General features: G+C 36.0%; 1 protein-coding gene across 5 annotated transcripts in view; it reads right to left on the bottom strand.

Annotated features, from left to right (window-relative positions):
- The window catches only part of TCF12 (transcription factor 12), a 385,779-nt gene that overhangs the window by 79,710 nt on the left and 285,226 nt on the right, over nucleotides 1-20,843 (bottom strand). For all 5 annotated transcript variants that reach the window (XM_032341444.1, XM_032341446.1, XM_032341445.1 and 2 more), the window contains 2 exons: nucleotides 4,419-4,554; nucleotides 40-92 (listed from right to left, as the gene is read on the bottom strand). In XM_032341444.1, coding sequence (XP_032197335.1) covers nucleotides 40-92; nucleotides 4,419-4,554 — 189 coding nt within the window. The remainder of the gene's footprint in view (nucleotides 1-39; nucleotides 93-4,418; nucleotides 4,555-20,843) is intronic.

Here is a 20,843-nt window from a genome sequence, read left to right as displayed (position 1 = left end):
CAGTTTCTTTACCACAAAGTCAAAAAAATGGGTACTTACTGAAGAAGGCAAACCAGGAGGCACCTTTCTGACTTTCTTTGCTTGCAAAGGATCTGCATTTGGAAAACAATATCATTTCATCAGAATTTCTATTTTAAAAGGTCTGACTTCAACTGAACAGAAATTTTTTCCTTCCAGTGCCTTGTTTTCCAGTACTTAGGAAAAAGCAAGGGCATATAGGGATCGGGGCTTCGTTCTTTCTGATGGTTCCTGGGCAAAACAGTTCTCCTAATGAAGGGATATATTCTGAAATACGTATCAGGTAAGTTTAGGAAGATGAAAAGCAAACAAAGTAAAACAAGAAAGAAAATAACAAACCAATAAGCATGTGTGAAGGGAATTAATATTTCTTAAAAACTCTTTATGTGCCAGGCTCCATACCAGGCACTTTACACCACATATCTCACTTTCACTTACAGAGGGCATTTGGTACAACAGGTCACTTTAATAATAAAACTGCTAAACAGAGACACAAATTCAGTGTCCACATCACATGAAGAATTAGGTTTAAAAGCATACTAACCAGACTGAAAGCTAATGCTGTGCTATAATTTATTATGTTAAAAATTTGAAATAAAATTTAATCAATGAAAAATTATGCTTGTAATCATGTCAGAGAAATGCTACATAAACTATTAAAATACAGGCACTGTCATATACAATGTCATCTAGTATTCTGTAAGAACACTTACTGTTTACAATGTGTGGTTAAAACTGCAAATTCAGTACTAACTGTTGGGTGATTTGTCCATGGGTGTTTATATTATTTCAAAAATAACTAGAAAAAGTCTATTTCTTTATAAGATATAAACGAGAACCTATTTTCACAGATAACTGATCAGCTTTACTTGGTAGTTTAATTTTACTTATCTAAAATTTAAAATTTAAATCTTGTTCATCTTATTTACTGTAAAAAAAAAAAGGTGGTAAGCGCAGCTTTCCAATCTTAAACAAATAATGGATGAAATTCAGGATTTTTCAGAGGGTTTTGCTAGTAATAAGGCTGGCATAAAGTATACTATTTTGCAAACCATAAAAATGAGAATTAAATAAGCATATTTTCCTGTGTCATAAATTATACGACACAGTAAGACACACAGTTGTTTAAGAAAGAATTATATTCGTATTTTAAATTAGGACAGGGCATCTTTACAATAAGGCTGCAAAGCTAAAAAAGTAACTTTAGAAGTAGCATGTGGGAAATTTTATACATTAAAAAAGGGGGCAAATCATTCATTCATTACTTTTTAAGTTCCTATACCAAGAGGCAGCCTATATTTCCTTAAAAGAAAAGTGCCAAGATAAACAATATCTGGCACACTCTATACTTATAAATCTTAGAAGCAAATTTTTTCTTTGTGAGGCTTTTCTAGAACCTAACTCTTCGAAACTAACAAATACAGTATCCTTTGAGCAAAAACCACACTCTATACCAAGAGAGTCAACTGAACTGCTCCTATCAGTTTGGAGCTCATCAATCTATTTTGGATTAATAACTAGCAGAAGATGTTTTATTTAGTTTAGGACAGTTTATACTGCCTATGTAAATAGAAATGTTTCTTATCTTTCTTCCTTTCTTTTTTTTTTAGTTAGAGAGGAGGTGGGGAGGGGCAGAGGGAGAGGCAGAGAATCAAGCAGGCTCCACGTCCAGCATGAAGCTTGACATGGGGCTTGATCTCACAACCCTGAGATCATAGTCTGAGCCAAAATCAAGAGTCAGAAGCTTAACCACTCAGCCACCCAGGCACCTGGAAATGCTTATTTTATATCTTTATCTCCTCACTGGCTGCCACTGCACAATTATGTACATAATGTTCTATTTAAAAACAATGAATTTGGGATTCACAGTTTACTTTTGAGGGGTTGCAAAGTCTAACAGTTTAGAGTAAGCTGGCTGGATTCAAATTTCAGCTCCTAATTTCAGCAGCAACAAATACAGTGGCTGTGTGAACTTGGGCAAGTTATTTTTAATCTCTTTGAGCTTCCGTTATATAAGATGTAAAAAGGGAGTAACACCCCTTAGAGCTATTGTAGTAAAGATAATATGGAAAGATATTTGGGGCAGTGCCTGACAAGAGAGTGACAATAAATTTTAGCCATTATTACTATGTTTATATTAAAATCTGTGGCAGAATATATATATACATATATATATATGTATATATATATTTAATATTTTATTTATTTGACAGACGGAGATCACAAGTAGGCAGAGAAGCAGGCAGACAGAGAGGAGGAAGCAGGCTCCCCGCTGAGCAGAGAGCCCAATGCGGGGCTCCATCCCAGGACCCTGAGATCATGACCTGAGCCGAAGGGGAGGCTTTAACCCACTGAGCCACCCAGGCGCTCCTGTGGCAAAATATTCTAATTTAGATAGCTAGATGCTGTTTTGCAGAATGCAGATTTCGTAAAGCATCTAAGCAGCTTGAGAAGATACTGAGGTGGGTAAAGATGATCTCTGAAGTCCTTTCAACTCTGAGATTTTATGAATAACTACAATGCCAAGAAAGAGTGGCAGAGTGATAAATGACAATGAAGAATGGACTAACACTCCACTAAGTGATATTCATACAGGAAATGAGCGGGCTTCCCTGGGTACCAAGTCTTGGCTAAGTTGCTAAGCTTCCTGGGTCTTGATTTTTCATCCGTAACACAGGTTAGTATTAAAACCTCAGAGAACTTTTGTAAAGATATATACCTGGCATGGAGGAGATAAAAGTATTGATCACTATCATAATCAAAATGAAAAAATGAAAATGAAGATACAAGTTTTAATTTCTGGAAAACTTGAGTTTTTATACCTCTACCCTAATTCCTAGTGAATCAATAACTTATTTTCTCCCTGAATTTTTAGTAATATTATATTGGTCCGTATTAGTGCTTTTTGACATAGTATATACTCACATAGCTTACTAACAAGATAATTCTCTAGTGACACTAACACATGTAGATTTCAATGAGTGTTCCTACCCTAACTCATTTGGTGGGAAACAAAGGTGAAGATGGAGAAAAGATGCTTTACAATTTATCATTTCTTTAATAAACATTATACTAGTCTACATCTTCTGGGCTTACTTTATTACACATATTAAGTCACCCATAATGCTGAGAGGTGGACATATCTAGTCAGAGCTCTCTATGCAAACATGATTATCATTGCCCTTTCATATATTCAAGCATACTCTAGACCCAGGGACAAGGGCTATTTCACAAAAATCTCGTTTTCACAGAAGGTAGATATATAAATTGGTATTTGCAGAATAAATAACTATACATATTTTCTTTTTTTTAAAAGATTTTATTTATTTACTTGACAGAGATTACAAGTAGGCAGAGAGGCAGGCAGTGAGAGGAGGAAGCAGACTCCCCACTGAGCGGAGAGCCTGATGCGGGGCTCGATCCCAGGACCCTGGAATCATGACCTGAGCTGAAGGCAGAGGCTTTAACCCACTGAGCCACCCAGGCACTCCTATGACATATTTTCTTTTAGTAGGATGTATTTATTTCAGAAGCTGGCCTATCCTTGATAGAATTATCCTGTACAACTTCAATTCTGTATAAAGAAGATTCCTATGAAGGAATCACCAATAATTCTCACACTTAAAAACTGCTTGGATAAGGTGCCAGAGTGTACCTGAGGCTTGCTATAAGCAGCAACACAAAACAAACTGGCCTGGTTAGGGTATGTATAAGGCGTAAAAGAAGGAAACTAAAGAAAATTAGGGTTCAAAACTTAATAGACACTGAGTTTCCTTTTGAGGTGATGCTTTGGAACGAGACAGAGATGATGGCTGCACAGCACTGTGAATACACTAAACTTCACTGCATTGTATATTTTAATATGATTGATTTACCTCAAATTTTTAAAAAATGGGGAGTAGAAAACTTCAAATGCAAAGGACCTTGATGTGGAGTCAAAAATTCTTAAATTTTATCTTGGATAAACCATCTACTAATTATACGAATATGTCCTCTTGAGCCTCATTTTATATTAAATCTAGTTATTACACTCATTGACCAGCAGGGCTGTTGGACCTAAGAGATGACAAAGTATATAAAACCACACTGTTAACTGTTCAGCATTATATCAATCTCAGTCAAAAATAAGGTATTAATATTAGCCCATGGCATTTTTATTATAATAGGAAAAACCAGTCCCACTTTTCACTATTTAGTTCCTCTTATGATGACCAAACAAGAATATTAAATTGATTGTTTATTAAATATCTGATACATTATTATATGCAAATTAGCCTTATTATCAACATCATATCTAAGAAACCAAATTCCTACTAAATAAAAGTGTAGCCAGAAGACTAAGAGTTTAAAAAACGAAAAGGAACATTTTTAAGAAAGGATTTGTTGTACAACATACTTACCAAGTGCTGTAGAATCATGGAGTGGTCTTCTCCTGGAACTTGAGGCAGAGAATGAGTAGTATGGTGTTCCAGGTTTTCCTGAAGAAGAGAGCTGTGCTGGGCTTCCAAGCCCCAGATCTTGTCTCAGGAGACTAGACTATAAAACAAAGCCAAGGAAAGAAGTTATCTTCCTACAGATACCAACCCAAACCTGAAAGTGTCACCACTTCTGAGTTACTCCCAATGGTTATTCAGAGGATGCCAGTACCTTCAACCATGCCTTGAATTTAGATGCATCCGATAAAATACTTGAGTTCTAGGAGACCATTGGTTTAAACTTATATTTTCTTTCCCTATCTTCATGTTGCCTGCTTTCTAGTAAATATTCAGATCTATGCAATCTTAAGGTTGAAAGACACTTTAGTTACAATGTGGTCCACCCATTAATCAAGAATATTTTTGCAAAATGGTCACCAAGTCTTTGCTTGAATGCTTTCATGACCATACCTGGCAGTCTATTCTGTTCTTTTTCCTTTTCTTTTTCCTTTAGGATAGCTTTCATTATTTGAAGACTGCCAATATTGTCAAGACTAGCCATTCCTGTTTTCTTCAACTGTGTCTCATGGCATGGGACTGAATGAAATCCTCATCATTTCTGACATAAGACCTCTGGATTTATTTTCAGTTTCTAAAAGTGTCTTGTGAAACAGAATGGATAACAATGCCCCAGATGTGGCCTGATTAGTGCAGAGTCATTTAAATAACTGCATTTAAATAACCCATTTGTGCTAGCTCGTATTAAAAGTTTAGGAGTGATATCACATGTTGTTACTCTTTACTGCATATCTTGCTATCAAATCCTGTCCCCTCCAACAGTTTCCTTGTTCAGTTGTGTTTTTTGTCCCAAGTGCAACAGTTAACATTTACCTGATAAAATTCATTTTCTTACATTTTACCCATAATATTCATTTCTGCTTTTTTTAGATTCCAAGTCTGTCAACTGCTGCATTTACTAGTCTTTCTAGTATTGGGGCATAAAAAATGGGATTAAAAAAAGACATCAGGATGACAAGGCTGAGGAGATCCCTATGCTATGCTATATGCTACAGTGACATGAAACTTTGTTAAGTGCGTCACTGAAATCCAGAGATTCAGCAGCCCTGACCTACTAAACCAGTGACCCTAACATAAAGCAAATGAAGTCAATTTGGCAGAATTTGGTTCCAACTTTCTAGTAGCAGACAGAAAAAGGCCTCAACTGGAAAGGGTGCTGGATACGGTTGAGAGAATGCTCTCATGTGAAAAGAGCTGTGATCCCTCTAATAGACTATCCTCCTACCCCAAATTTAATACCTACCATATTCTTAGTAGTTGTCCTTTTAGCCACTGATTAGCACAGAGGTACTGCTTTGGTCAGAAAAAATCAGAACTTTGTAATAGTGGTCATAGTAGCCCAGTTCCTGCTTCCATTCTAATAATCAAGGAAAACTCTCTTTCAGTTTATCACATATTTAATGATTTCAAGTATTTTTTGTTTTGTTTCAGCTTAAAAAAATTCAGCTGGAACGTACATAGCATACAATTAACCATTGCAAAGTTTCCACTCAGTGACATCTGGTGCATTCACCATGTTACATGACCATCACCATCTAGTTATAGAACATTTTTATCACCTCCAAAGGAAACCCTATTGCCATTAATCAGTTACTTCCATTCTTCCCCTCCTCTAGCCTTTGCAACAACTAATTTCCTATCTCTATCAATTCACCTATTCTGAATATTTCATATAATTTGGAACCATACGGGACCCTCTTTCACTTCACGTTTTTTGAAGTGCATCCTCACTGTAGTTTTTATTAGTACTTCATTCCTCATTAGGGCTGAATAATATTCCATTGTATAAACATACTATAATCTGTTTATCCATTCATGCATTGATGGGACATTTTAGTTGTTTCTAGCTTTAGACTACTGGGCATAGTGTTGCCATGAATATCGTGTATGGGTATTTGTCAGAGTACCTGTTTTCAATTCTTATGGGAGATACTCAAGAGCAGAATTGCTGGGTCATATGGCAATTTAAGGAACTTCCAAACTGTTTTTCACCATGGCGGTGTCACTTTACATTCCCCCCAGCAATGTAGGATGAGGATTCTAATTACATCCTTACCAACACCTGTTACTTGCTCTTTTTTTACCCCTTCTTTTCTCAATTATAGCCATCTTTGTGGGCATGAAATAGTATCTTATTGTGGTTTGATCCCCATTTCCCTAATGATTAATGATGTTAAATATTCCTTTATGGGCCTGATGACCTTTTGTATATCTTCCTTAGAAAAGTATCAGTTCAAGTCCTTTGATCATTGCATTTTTGAATTGGGTTGTAGTTCTACTGTAAGAATATTATACTGTAAGAATTCTTATATATTATGTTTTGAAAACTAGACATTTATTAGATATATGATTTGCATGTCCCATTTTGTAGGTTGTCTTTTCACTTTGTTAAAAAAAAGATTTTATTTATTTATTTGAAAGGGGGAGAGAGAGCATGCGTGCATACAGGCAGGGGGAGCAGCAGAGGGAGAGGGAGAAGCAGACTCCCTGCTGGCAGGGAGCCTGATGCAGGACTCCATCTGAGGACCCTGGGACCATGACTTGAGCTGAAGGCAGGTGCTTAACTGACTGAGCCACCTAGGTATCCTGGTCTTTTCACCTCTTAACATCCCTGAATAAACACAAGTTTTTAATTTTGATAAAGTCTAACTTACATTATTTTTTTTCTTTGTTGTGCTTTTGGTGTCATATCTAAGCATCCACTGCCAAAGTCAAGGTAATGAAGATCTATCCCTATATTTTCTTCTAAGAATATATAGTTTTAACTCATACATAGATCACTGACGCACTTTGAATTAATTTTTGTATATGGTAGAAGGTATGGGGCCAACTTCATTCGTTTGAAAGTGTATATCCAGTTATGCTAGCACCATTTGTTAAAAAGAACAGTATTTCCTTACTCAGTGCTCTTGGTACCCTTTGCTGAAAATCAATTGCTCATAGATACTTGGGTTTATTTCTGGACTCTCAATCTTATCCTATTTGTCTGTATGTCTGCCTTATGCCAGCTCCATAGTGTAGGTTTGTAGTAAGTTTTGAAATTGAAAAGACTACATACTTCAACTTTACTCTTCTTTTTCAATACTGTTTTGGCTATTTGGGCTTCTTTGAAATTACACTTAACTTTGAGAACCAGCTTTTCCATTTATAAAAAAGATACCATGGGAATTTTGATAGGGATTGCACTTTGAGGAGTTTTGTCATCTTAACGTCATTAAGTCTTCCGACCAATGAACACTGAATATTTTTCTATTTACTTAGGTATTCTTTAATTTCTTTCAGCAGTGCTTTGCAGTTTCCTGTATATAAGACTTACACTTTGTAGTTAAATTTATTCCTAGGTATTTTATTCTTTTTGGATGCTAAATGGAGTTGGTGACTTAATTTTATTTTTGATTTGTTCATTATTAGTGTATAGAATAGAACTATTTTTTGTGTGTTGATCATGAATCTTGCAACTATGGTAAATTCATTATTAGCTCAAATAGCTTCTTTTTTAGTTTTTAATTTTAATTTTTACTTTTTTTTTTTTTTAAAGGTTTTATTTATTTATTTATTTGACAGAGACAGAGAGAGAGAGACAGTGAGAGAGGGAACACAAGTCAGGGGAAAGGGAGCGGTAGAAGGCTCCCCACTGAGCAAGGAGCCTGATGTGGGATTTGATCCCAGGACCCTAGCGTCATGACCTGAGCTGAAGCCACACACTTAACCGACTTGAGCCACTCAAGCATCCCTAGACGTCCTTGTCTTTTTTTTTTTTTTTTAAAGATTTTATTTATTTGACAGATGGAGATCACAAGTAGGCAGAGGCAGGCAGAGAGAGAAGAAGGGAAGCAGGCTTCCCGCTGAGCAGAGAGCCCGATGCTGGACTCGATCCCAGAACCCTGGGATCATGACCTGAGCCGAAGGCAGAGGCTTTAACCCACTGAGCCACTCAGGCGCCCCCCTTGTCTTGTTCTTAATCCTCTACACCAAACATGGGACTCAAAGTCACAATTCTGAGAAAAAAAGTTACATGTTCTACTGACTGAGACAGCCAGATGACCCATCTTGTTCACAATCTTAGTGGGAAAGGCTTTCATACTTTTACCATTAGGCATGATATCAGCTACAGGTTTTTCATAAATGACCTTTATCGAGTAGAAAAAGTTCCCTCCTAGTCCTAATGTGTTAAGTGTTTTCATCATGAAAGGATATTGGATTTTTTCAGATGCTTTTTCTTCACTGATTGAGATGATCAAATGATTTCCCCCCCTTCATTCTGTTAATAAATTACAATGATCACTTCTCATATGTTGAACTATCCTTGCAGTCTTTTTTTTGTTTTTTAAAGATTTTTATTTATTTGACAGACAGAGATCACGAGTAGGCAGAGAGGCAGGCAGAGAGAGATGGGGAAGCAGGCTCCCTGGCAAGCAGAGAGCCCGATATGGGGCTCGATCCCAGGATCCCGGGATCACGACCTGAGCCGAAGTCAGAGGCTTTAACTTACTGAACCACCCAGGTGCACCTACCCTTGCATTCTTGAGATAAAACCTACTTGGATCATGGTGTATATTCCTTTTAATATGCTGCTAGATTTAGCTTGCTCTTTGGTAAAGGATTTTTACATTAATATACAAAAAAAGATATAGAGCTGTAATTTCCTTTTCCCTGGGATATCTCTGTCTGGCTTTATCCAGGGTAATGCTGGCTTCATAGAATAAGTGTTTATTTAAGAAGGATGGGTGTTAATTCTTTAAATGACTGGTAGAATTCATTATTGAAGTCATTTGGTCCTAGGCTTCTCTTTTTCAAAAGAATTTTTATTACTGATTCAATCTTTTGTTTTATCTCTGTTTAGATTTTTTATGTCCTCTTGAGTCAGTTTTCATAGGGTGTATATTTCCAGGACTTTGTCCATTTCATCTGGGTTGTCTAATTTATTAGCATACAGTTATTCATTCAATTATTTTTGTAAGGCTGGTGGTAATACTCCCTATTTTCATTTCTTATTTTAGTGATTTGACTTTTTTTTCTTAGTCAATGTAATTAGGTTTGACAGTTTTTGATCTTTTCAAAGAACCAACTTTTGATTTTTTGATTCTGTTATTTTTTATTCTCCATTTTTAAAATTTCTGTTCTAATCTTTATTATTCCCATCCTTCTGCTGGCTTTAGGTTTAGTTTACTCTTCTTTTTTTAGGTTCTTATGTTATGAAGTTAGGTTATTGGTTTGAGATCTTTTCTAATGCAGGTATTTACAACTATAAATTTTCCTCTGATCACTCCTTTGACTGCGTCTAATGTTTTGCTATCCTTTCCAGTAATTTTCATTTGATTTTTCAGTTTGTTTAAAAAAGCCTATTCAGCAATGCTGAAGCACACATGAGATAACTGATTACTAAACCAAAGATCATTACATCTTTCAGAAATGTTTATAATCAAGAAAATTTTTTCAGACTCATCAAAAGGTAAATTATTCTTTGAAGAGTTGGTATCTTCCTTTATAAAGGAGAAAAGTGAGGAAAAGAAAATTTCAAACACCAGATAATAAATATGTGTACATGAAAAGACTACATAATATCAATATAATTATTTAGTGTTTATTGCATAAATTCCAACAGATCAGAATTTATGATATGAGGCTCAACAGACTGGAAAGGAAGGTGTGATTATCAGACATAAAGGAGAAACAGTCCCTCTTACGATAATAATCTCCAGAAGAAATGCTGAAATTGAGAAAATATATGTAACACAGTTTTATTTCTATTTCTATAAGAAACCATTAGCAGTGACTCTCCTGATTATGTTACTCATGTGAGTAGTGCGACCCAGTAATCATCAAATCTCCAACACATTACACTGAGATTTCCATTGTCACACCTGTTTTGTCTTTCTTTTGTCATGCTGGGCACATTCAACATACCTAAAATAGCAATCAGAATATGGCTTATAGTATGCTAGATGGAACATATTATTACTAACACGTTTAAGGTCAGGGGTCATGTACCTTGAAATTTTCCTCTAAATATCACTGATCTTTTATTAAGATGTTCCCTCCTCAGTGTAAAACTTACTTTCAGGATGGCATGCTTTGAGGCACCTGCTATATATATTATATCATGTACATTTTCATGTAGAAGGGACAAAAGAACTTGGGTCATTTTACAAAATTAAACAAATTCAGACAGGAGATGGGCATATAAGATGATGATTTACAATAGGGGTCAATTTCAAGGCCTACAGGTCAAATTGTACCTGGTTTTGAAAATACTTCTATTAGAACACAGTCTCACCCATTCATTTATGTATTGGCTATGACTGTTTTCATGCTACCATGGGAAAAGGTTAGTAGTTGCAATGGAGATTGTATGGTTAGCAAAGCTTAAAATATTTACTATCTGGACCTTTTTGGAAGATGTTTATTGACCCACCAAATGCTTTGGTGGAGGGACAAAGACTAAGTTATGTCGAATGGTGAAGAACTCTTAAGTTTTAAGATAAAGACAGAGAAACTTTCAGATGAGTAAAATGTAGCCAGTGAATTACTTTTTCAAAGAAGTAAAATACAGTTATAATAAAGACTGAAAGAGGCATAAAATAATCTAAATGGTGAATAGGGAAATACATTTCTTATATTCCTAATATTCCTAAAAGTAGGCAGAATATCTACAAAAACTGTGATGTCCTAAAAACAGCATGGGCTTTGGAATTAGCTACCCTGAGTTCCAATCCTGACTGTATGATTCTGGTTAAATTATCTAACATTAATGCATTAGTTTCCTTTTGTATAATGGGCATATTAATAATTTGCTCACATGGTTGTCAGTAGAAGTAAATAAGGGTTAAGTAAAAGTGAGTATCATGGTTTTAGGCCCTAGTGAAAATAAAAAACTCAATTTCTTTGGGTTTTTCCCCATAGATTACCACATTGTAAGAGTCACAAAAGAATGAAAATGAGGTGAATGGCATTTTATATACTGTTTCCTGGGCACAAAACTCTATCCCCTAAGTCAGGAGACCTTGTCTGCCCTGAATCCAAGCTGGCTAAGTTACAACTCCTAATGGCTAGTAAGAAAGGATGTTGGAAATCAGAGAATGAACAGTTCCCTAGAGAGAGGGTTGACAATTAGAGGCTAAATTCAAAGAGGAGTGTGACAGATTCAAACTATACCAATCGAGATCAAGAAGAAATAGAAAACTGCCAACTTATTCTGAAAATGATTCAGCAGATGTCTTTGTATTATAAACTCACATACAACATACAAACATATACACATATTGAGTGAAAGAAAAGGAATGTGTATGCATAAATGTGGCGAAATATTTATGAAATTTCATATAGAGCCCATGGACATCTACTATATTATTCTTATATCTTTTCTGTGGGTTTGCAATTTTTCAAATAAAAAGTTGGGAAAAAATCAGAATAAATATCAAGGATTGACTAGCATACTTACAAATGTACCATCTCAATTAATATTTACTGCAATCTTATTATTATATAAATTATATGTTGTATAGATAACAAGTAGTAGAACCCTAATTTGAATCTAGGTCTGTTTAAGAGGCTCTTTCTTTATTACAAAGAAGACTTCCACGACAGCCCAGGAACCTAATTACCACTTACAAGACTGTTAACTTGAAAAAAGAGAAGTAACCTGTAAATGACTTTATGGATTACAATCCTAAAACTGTATTATCTATAGAATACATACTGGTAGGTTTTTCACATATGCATGAAATAAAGGAAGAAAAAAAGAACAAAGGTTTTTAGAAGAAAACCTTACTTGTTACCAATTTTAATGTTGATAAACCTTATGGTTAGGAAACATTCTATATTCTTGTTCTACGGCGAATATTAACACTAAAATCCCTCACTCAGCTGTCCTAATAAAAATAACCACATCTGCCTGTTCAGTCTGTATTATGATTTATAGGATTAGGTAAGGTAAATGTAGGAGAAATTGTTTCTTTTTAAGAACATAAGATAATATTCTATCCTGTTAATTCAAATGAATTTTTCAGGACTATAAGAAATACAAAAGAAGTTTAAGACAATATTTTCCTCACAAGGATTTGATAATCTAGGAAATAATACCCATGAAACTAATGGAAAATGACTAAAAAATCAAGGGCTAAGCTGTATAAAGCGTAACATTTTGATATTCTACCACTAATAAAATTATCTTTTATTTGATTCTTCAAACATTTTGGTAACACTAAAGCACGAATAATAAACTATTTTAACTTCTGCCCTAAAATAAAATTATCTATCAGCTCCTATTATTGATTTTCCTGCCTGCTTAAAAACAAATGAGAAGCATTATTGATTACCACTGATCTTGTCCTGGAGGTATCTCAGGCAAAAAGAATACACAATCCCCGAGGATACAGAACTAGGCAAAGCAGTTTTATTCTGCGGAACTGTCTTATTCAAGGCAGAATTAGTTTTCTGAAATGACAGACCGCTAAATTTCTTAACACAGGCTTAGAGGAGAATCTTTTTAATAGTCATCTAGAACCTCAACTATGAAAAATATATCTAATTACTGAAGAATAACCAATGAAGGTTCATCCCTGGAACACTAATACAGCCTAGATTATTATAATAAAAACTAGAGTAAGTTTCATTTTATTTTTTATATTTATTATTTGTTTTATTTTAAATTAGGTATGACAAACCTTTAGCCTTCCATAAAAATCCCTATTTTGTATGGAATTTTAGTAGTCTGTGATAAATATATATATATATTCATCCCACTCCCCCAGTTCTCGCTCCCTCTTTAAAGTGTTTGAAAAACACTGACTCTAAAATGTGAACTTAAAAACAGACTAGTCAGTGTAAGTCTTCATGGTGATACTGACTAAAAAGTAAAGGAGAGGAATAGAGTAGTGAGCTTGGCCAACATCATTTATTGATGTAACTTCTTAAGTATCTTGGAAGGCACACTAAATGTGATTTAATAGGAAATGCAGAAGAATATCCTATGTAAGAATGGTGGGGCTCAGCAGCCCAGAGGATTCAGAACTACACTGCAGTAATTTGGATATTCTTTACCCTTAAAAATGGAAAGTGTCTGAAATCTTGATAAACATAAATGTGCTTCCTCAGAACTGCTTTTCACCATTAAATGGCTTGGCTCAAACAGTACTAAATATACTTTGCTATCCATTCATAACTTCGGTTTAAATTAGGACCTAATTAACCCTATGTCAAAAATTGTTAGTGTCATTTTATGATCAGAATGAAGCACTAACTCATCAGTGATTTGTTTTCTAGAAAATTAAGATTCAAACTAACTAATGTTATAGTCACACATTGCAAAAACTTTAAAATATTTAACATGGACTTACAGAACCTCTGTTGTGTACTTTCTACACAGTTCTTTAATTTCATGCCTATTTTACAGCCCTGAGACGGTACGCAATTTTAATATATAAGGCAAGCAGCTGTTCCCAGATTTGTCTTTTTGAAAGGGGAGTGTACTAATTAAAGAGGTTAAAAAAAAAAAGTATAAAACACAATCAAGATAAAGAACATAAACTGTTAGAATTTCTCAGTTGAGTTCTTTATACTATATCATGCGTTTCTTTTGTCACTGAGGGATGAAGAAACAAAACTGTTCTAAGAGCAAAATTAGTATAGTTTTGCCGTATTTGTAACTTTTTTTTTTACTTGAGAAACATCACAGTACAAAGTCCGCTTGAAGTTTCAGAGATTATGACAGGGAAACTGGAGAGTGATAAAGAAGCCTCTCACAATCAAATAAACTCAGAGGATAAAGGAAACTAGGGCAAAATAGAAATGTAGGGCTTTTATATTGTACCAGTCTAATATTAATTTTTTACAAATAATTAAAAAACAGACTGTAATAAACTTTGAATTTGGAAAACACTGATATTTGTGAAATAATTGTATTATGATGCAAATTCATTTACATTGAAATTCCAGGGATATGTTAGCAATTATCAGCATGTTGTTAAAGAATTCTATCCTGAGAATCTCATTAGATAGTGATGCAAACTACAGTTGTTATCATTCTGAGAACAAAGGGATCTTGAATGAGTAATCAATAGCAACTGGCAGAAAATGAGACATTAATTATGATCCTCTCTAGTGTTTTGTCTAAGGCAAGATTTCATTAAATGCTTTGTGCAACCTGAATAGTTCCAAGTCATTACCAACACTTTGGACAATACATTAATGGGTGGGGGGGGTAATGAACAGGGAAATAAAGTAAAAGAAAACCTGAGATGTTTCCATTCCTTCCCCCAGGTCAATAAAAACACACCAACCACGACTACCCAACTGTTAGGCTTGTTCTTTTACAAGCCCCAAATCTTATAATCTCAACATGGTCTCTTGAAAATTTAATTATCATTTTCTCTACTTAAAGTGTCAGGCAGGTTTGAGAAGATAATGACAGTCATCCATCAACTGCATGCCGCCAAGGCAATCAGCCCAATCTTTAAGAAACTACCTATGTACTATTAAATTAGTAAAACATGGTAATCTTAGCAGTTTAAATTTCCCAATCTTCTTTAATTATCAGTGGCAGAGGGAAATTTTACTCTTACTATTTCATTTTCACTAATTTTTCTCTGAAATTTTCTCTCAAGTCCTGCATCAGCCAATGAAAAGGTATTGGAGTGGGAAGGTATGGGGTACAGATCAATAATGGAAAAATTGGGGGGTATAAAAAGAAAAATTATGATGAAAATCATTAAAAACCATTTTAACATATCCAGTGTTTAAATAATTGCAAATATGCAATGAGAATGACTTTCTTTTAGGTTTTTATAGGTTCCCATTAAGAGAGTCCCTACTTTCGAAATGCTATAAGGGATTTCTTGAAAGCAAACTTCTGAGGTTAGCAAGCCAGCATACTCTAAGCCCATCTTCTTCCTAAGTGAGCAGTTTTCTGAATGTGTGAAGTTGGAAAGTTCCTTGTTAAATATAGTCCTCTGAAAGTCTTCCTGCAAAGTTACAGTGTGCCTTTGAACCCTTTCTTTTATGAATAAAAAGGAGCCTGCTATGTGAGGTGCTAACCAACATTAGAAGAACAGGAGATAAAGAAATGTCATTTCTCTCCTGCTTTTGTGAAGTGGTATTATATAGTCCTAAGATTTTCAGCAGAGTTCTGATACTTAGAAACCACTCCTGGGGTGCCTGGGTGGCTCAGTGGGTTAAAGCCTCTGCCTTCGGCTCAGGTCATGATCCCAGAGTCCTGGGATCAACCCCCGCATCTGGCTCTCTGCTCAGCAAGAAGCCTGCTTCCCTCTCTCTCTCTGCCTGCCTCTCTGCCTACTTGTGATCTCTGTCTGTCAAATAAATAAATAAAATCTTAAAAAAACCCCAAAAAGCAAAATATTCCATATTAAAAAAAAAAAAAAGAAAGAAAGAAAAGAAACCACTCCTTTTCCTTTTAATGCTAGCTTTCACACCTTGTCAATGACTACCACCCCTTCCCAACAATCCCTTGCATTTTGAAGAATACAATTAAGACTAACATAAAAAACCTTACAGCAGCAGGCATGTAGTTAGATAAGCAATACTTTTGAATTGAAACATTCCCTACTGGAACATCTAGAAGTTAAGCTTTTTATTTTGGGAGTTTTCAAATATAAACAAAAATAGGGGGAAAAAAAAAACAGTATAATGAACCTTCCTATACCTCTCACCCAATTTTTTTTAAAAAAAAGATTTGAGAGAGCGCAAGAGAATGTGTGTGTGAGAGAGAGAGAGAGAGCGCGCACAAGCTCAAGCAGGGAGGATGCGGGGCTCAATCCCAGGACTCTGGGATGATGACCTGAGCTGAAAGCACTTGCTTAACTGACTGAGCCACCCAGGCATCCACCTTTCACCCAGCTTTAGTAACTGCCAGCATTCTGCTGTTCCTGCTTCATTTATTCTGCCAACTCTCAGTTCTTGGGATGGCCCTCACAATTGACAACAATATCTTACAATCATGTAATGCCCAGTCTGACATGTAATGCCCGGGTGACAAAAGGTCACCTCTTCTGTCAATTTTTTTCCTGAGATGGTGTCTAATCTCTTGCCATTATTTAATATACTCTTTTCTTCTAAAATAAGTTTCCAAAAGAATAAATTGACTTTTAACCAATGTTCCCAAAAAACACTGAGTACCACCAAAAGTATAATTAGCAAGTTTTATGGAGCGAACAGAAACAATGACGTTTTCCCCTGCCAAGTAACCTCTGCACCATCTTTCTTTGGCCTTTAGCAGAAGCAGGAAATTATACTTGCCTACTGCCTAATACTTTAGATGAGACTTTCATTCTACAAAGTAATTTATTTTACCTATGTTACAAACTTAGAAGCTCATTCTGCAGGTAGCTAGCTGATCGCTTACCCTGGTTATGTTTTCCTTCCTAGGTCACAGAATTCAGATTCAAAGATTATCTGAATACCCACTGTATACCAGTAAGCACAGCTCCTTCACATGCTACTTCATGAGTGAATCATCTTTTTGAGCTTCAACACTGATCCACAGACACTTTTATGTCTTTTTAACACTCCTGACTCCCAACAATCCTCCCGTCATCATCAATTAATCTACTGCTAAAAGAAGCTGTACGTACTGGAAACCACTTGACTCCTGCCAAATTTTAAGTCCAATATTCAACTCTGACATGACCTATTCTTACAACACTACTGCTCCTTTACTACTTATTGCACTTGTTCTTTTGTCTCGAGGTATTCAATATCAAGACTTTTTCCCCCAGTCCCAAAGTTTAATCACAGCTTCACTTCCTTCTTTTGGAAAACTAGCCCACAAAGTCTATTACTTTAATCATTACCTTGTCACTACTTCGGTTCTTCTATCCTTAGCCATTTACCAGCTATGAAACACTGGATAAATTACATACTCTCCGAGGCTTCAGGTTCCTCAGTTGTCAAATGTAAAAACAGTAACAGCAACAGTAGCAACACTTCTGTCACATGCAAGGACCATATGAAATGTCTGTAAGGTGCTTAGCACAAGGCCTGGCACTAGTAAACTATGATAGATGTTAGTCCTTATGTTTAGGCATACCTTGGTTTTTTTTTTTTTTTTTTTTTAAAGATGTTATTTATTTGACAGACAGGGATCGCAAATAGGCAGAGAGGCAGGCAGAGAGGAGGAAGCAGGCTCCCCACCGAGCAGAGAGCTGGACGTGGGGCTCAATCCTAAGACCACAAGATCACGACCCGAACTGAAGGCAGAGGCTTTAACCCACTTAGCCACCCCCAGGTGCCCCTAGGCATACCTTGTTTTATTGCACTTTGCCGAGACTGTACATTTTACAAACTGCAGGTTTGTGGCAACCAGGCAAGAAAGTCCATGGGCACCATTTTTGCAAGAGCATTTGCTAACTTTGTGTCTCTGTGTCACATTGGTGATATTTCTTTGAGAATTGAGAATTTTGGTAAAAATTCCTGCAATATTTCAAATTTCTTTAATATTACTATATTTGTTGTGGTGATCTGTGATCACTGATCTTCGATGTTACTATTGTAATTGCTTTGGGGCACCACAAACTGTGCCCATATGAGACAGTAAATTCATTTGATAAATGTTGTGTGTGTTCTAACTGCTCCACTGACCAGTCGTTCCCTGTCTCTATTCCTCTCCTTGAGCCTCCTGACTTCCCAAGACACAACAATATTCAAATTAGGCCAATTAATAACCCAACAGTGGCCTCTAAAAGTTCAGGTGAAAGGAGGAATCCCATGTCTCTCTCTTTAAATCAAAAGCTGGACATGATTAAGCTCAGTGAGGCGGACATGTCAAATGTGGAGATAGGAAGAAAGCTAATCCACTTGAACCAAACAGTTAACCAAGCCCATGAATACAAAGGAAAGGTTCTTGAAGGAAATTAAAAGTGCTATTCCAGTGAATATGCGAATGGTAAGAAAGCCAAACAGCCTTAATGTTGATAGGGAGAAAGTTTTAGTGGTCTGGATAGAAGATCAAACTACTACAAACTACAATATTCCCTTAAGGCAAAGCCTAATCCAGAGCAAAGCCTTAACTCTCCTCAATCCTTTGAAGCTAAGAGATTAGAGGAAGCTGCAGAACAAAAGTATTAATTCAGAGAACCTGGTCCATAAAGTTTAAGGAAAGAAACCATTTCTGTAATATAAAAGTGCAAACTGAAGCAGCAAGTGCTGATACAGAAGCAACAGCAAGTTATCCAGAAGATTTGCTAAGATAATTAATGAAGCTGGCTACACTCAGCAAGAGATTTTCAGTGTAAATGAAACAGTGTTCTATTAGAAGATGATGCCATCTAGGTCTTTCATAGCTGAGGAAGAGGTGTCAATGCCTGACTTCAAAGCTTCATAGGACAGACTGATTCTCTTGTCAGGGGCTAATACAGCTGATGACTTTTAGTTAAAGTCACTGCTCATTAGTCATTATTAAAATCCTTGAGCCCTTAAGAATTATGCTAAATCTACTCTGCCTGTGCTCTATAAATATAACAAAGCCTGGATGACAACGTATCTGTTTAGTTTACATGGTTTACTGAATACTTTCAGCCCACTGTTGAGACCTATTGCTTAGGAAAAAAAAAAGAAGCCTGTCAAAATATTATTGCTCATCAACAGTGAACCTGGTCACTCAAGAGCTCTGATGGAGATGTACAATGAGATTAGTGTTGTTTTTATGTCTACTCACAAAGCATCCATTCTGCAGCCATGGATCAATGAGTAGTTTTGACTTTCAAGTCTTATTATTAAAGAAATACATCTCATAAGGCTAGAGCTGCCATGGATAGCAATTCTTCTCATGGATCTGTTCATATCAACTGAAAGCCTTCTGGAAAGGATTCACCATCCTATGTGCTGTTAGGTAGGATGTTAAGAACACTTGAGATTCACAGAAAGAGGTCAAATTATCAACATGAACAGGAGTTTGGAAGAAGTTGATTCCAACCCTAATGGATGACTTGGAGGAGTGGAGGAAGTAACTGCAGATGTGGTAGAAGCAGCAAGAGAACTGGAATCAAAGTCCGAAGAGGCAGCTGAATTGTAGTAATCTTATGATTTTAATAGATAGGAGTTGCTCCTTATGGATGAGCAAAGAAAGTGGTTTCTCGAGATGGAATCTACTTCTGATATAGATACTATGAAGATAGTTGACATGACAAAGGATTTAGATATTAGAATAAACTTTGGTAAGAGGAGTGATCTCAATTTTAAAAAGGTCTACTGTAGGGGCACCTGGGTGGCTCAGTCGTTAGGTGTCTGCCTTCAGCTCAGGTAGGGGTTCTGGGGTCCTGGGATCCTAGGTAAAACTGTTTATCAAACAGGATCATGTGGTACAGAGAAACTGTTTGTGAAAGAAAGAGGCCACTGATGTGGCAAACTTCATTGTTGTCTTATTTTAAGAAACTGTCACAGCCACCCCAATTTCAGCAACCACCACCCTGATTGGTAAGCAGATATTAACAGTGAGGCAAGACCCTCCAAGAGCAAAAATATGATGGCTCACTTGAAAGCCTGGATGATAGCTAACATTTTTAAGCAATAAAGCATTTTTAAAAAATTGTTTTTAATGATTACAAATTTTTATTTATTTTATGGAGGGGGGAGGGACAGGGAAAGAGGGAGAAAGACTCTCAAGCAGACTTCATGCTGAGTGCAGAGCCCCATGTGGGACTCAATCCAATGACCACAAGATCAAAACCTGAGCTGAAACCAAGAGTCTGATGCTCAACTGGCTGTGCCACCCGGGTACCTACAATAAAATATTTTTTTTTTGAAGATTTATTTATTTGTTTTGAAAGAGAGAGAGAAAGGGTGCAAGCGTGTGCATGAGAGAGAAAGCACATGCATGAGAAAGAGCAGGGCAAGAGGAGACAGAGAATCTCAAGCAGACTCCTAACAGTGTGCAGAGTCCAACATAGGGCTTAATTTGATGACCCATGAGATCATGACCAGAGCTGAAATCAAGAGTCAGATTTAACTGACTGACTGAGGTTAACTGACTGAGCCCCGCAGGTACTCCTGCAATAAAGTATTTTAAAATTAAGATATTTACATTGTTCTTTCAGATATAATGCTACTGCATACTGTAACAGACTAAAGTATAAATATAACTTTATAAATGCACTGGGAAAGCAAAAAAATTATCTGACTCACTTCATTGTGATACTTGCTTTATTGCAGTGATCTGGAGCTGAACCTGCAGAACTTCTGAGGTGTATTTGTATTTTCACTATTATCCTTAACCTATCCAGTCAAACATTTGCTATCTATGCTTCTACATTTAGTCTGCTGAGTACTATTGGAGTAACAATTAAGACATATATAAAACTATATAGGTTAAGTCAACAGTTT

This window comes from Mustela erminea, chromosome 5 (genome assembly GCF_009829155.1).
Source record: "Mustela erminea isolate mMusErm1 chromosome 5, mMusErm1.Pri, whole genome shotgun sequence".
Lineage (NCBI taxonomy): Eukaryota > Metazoa > Chordata > Mammalia > Carnivora > Mustelidae > Mustela > Mustela erminea.
The sequence above is the reverse complement of the archived record's forward strand: the minus strand, read 5'-3'. Positions and strand labels throughout refer to the sequence as shown.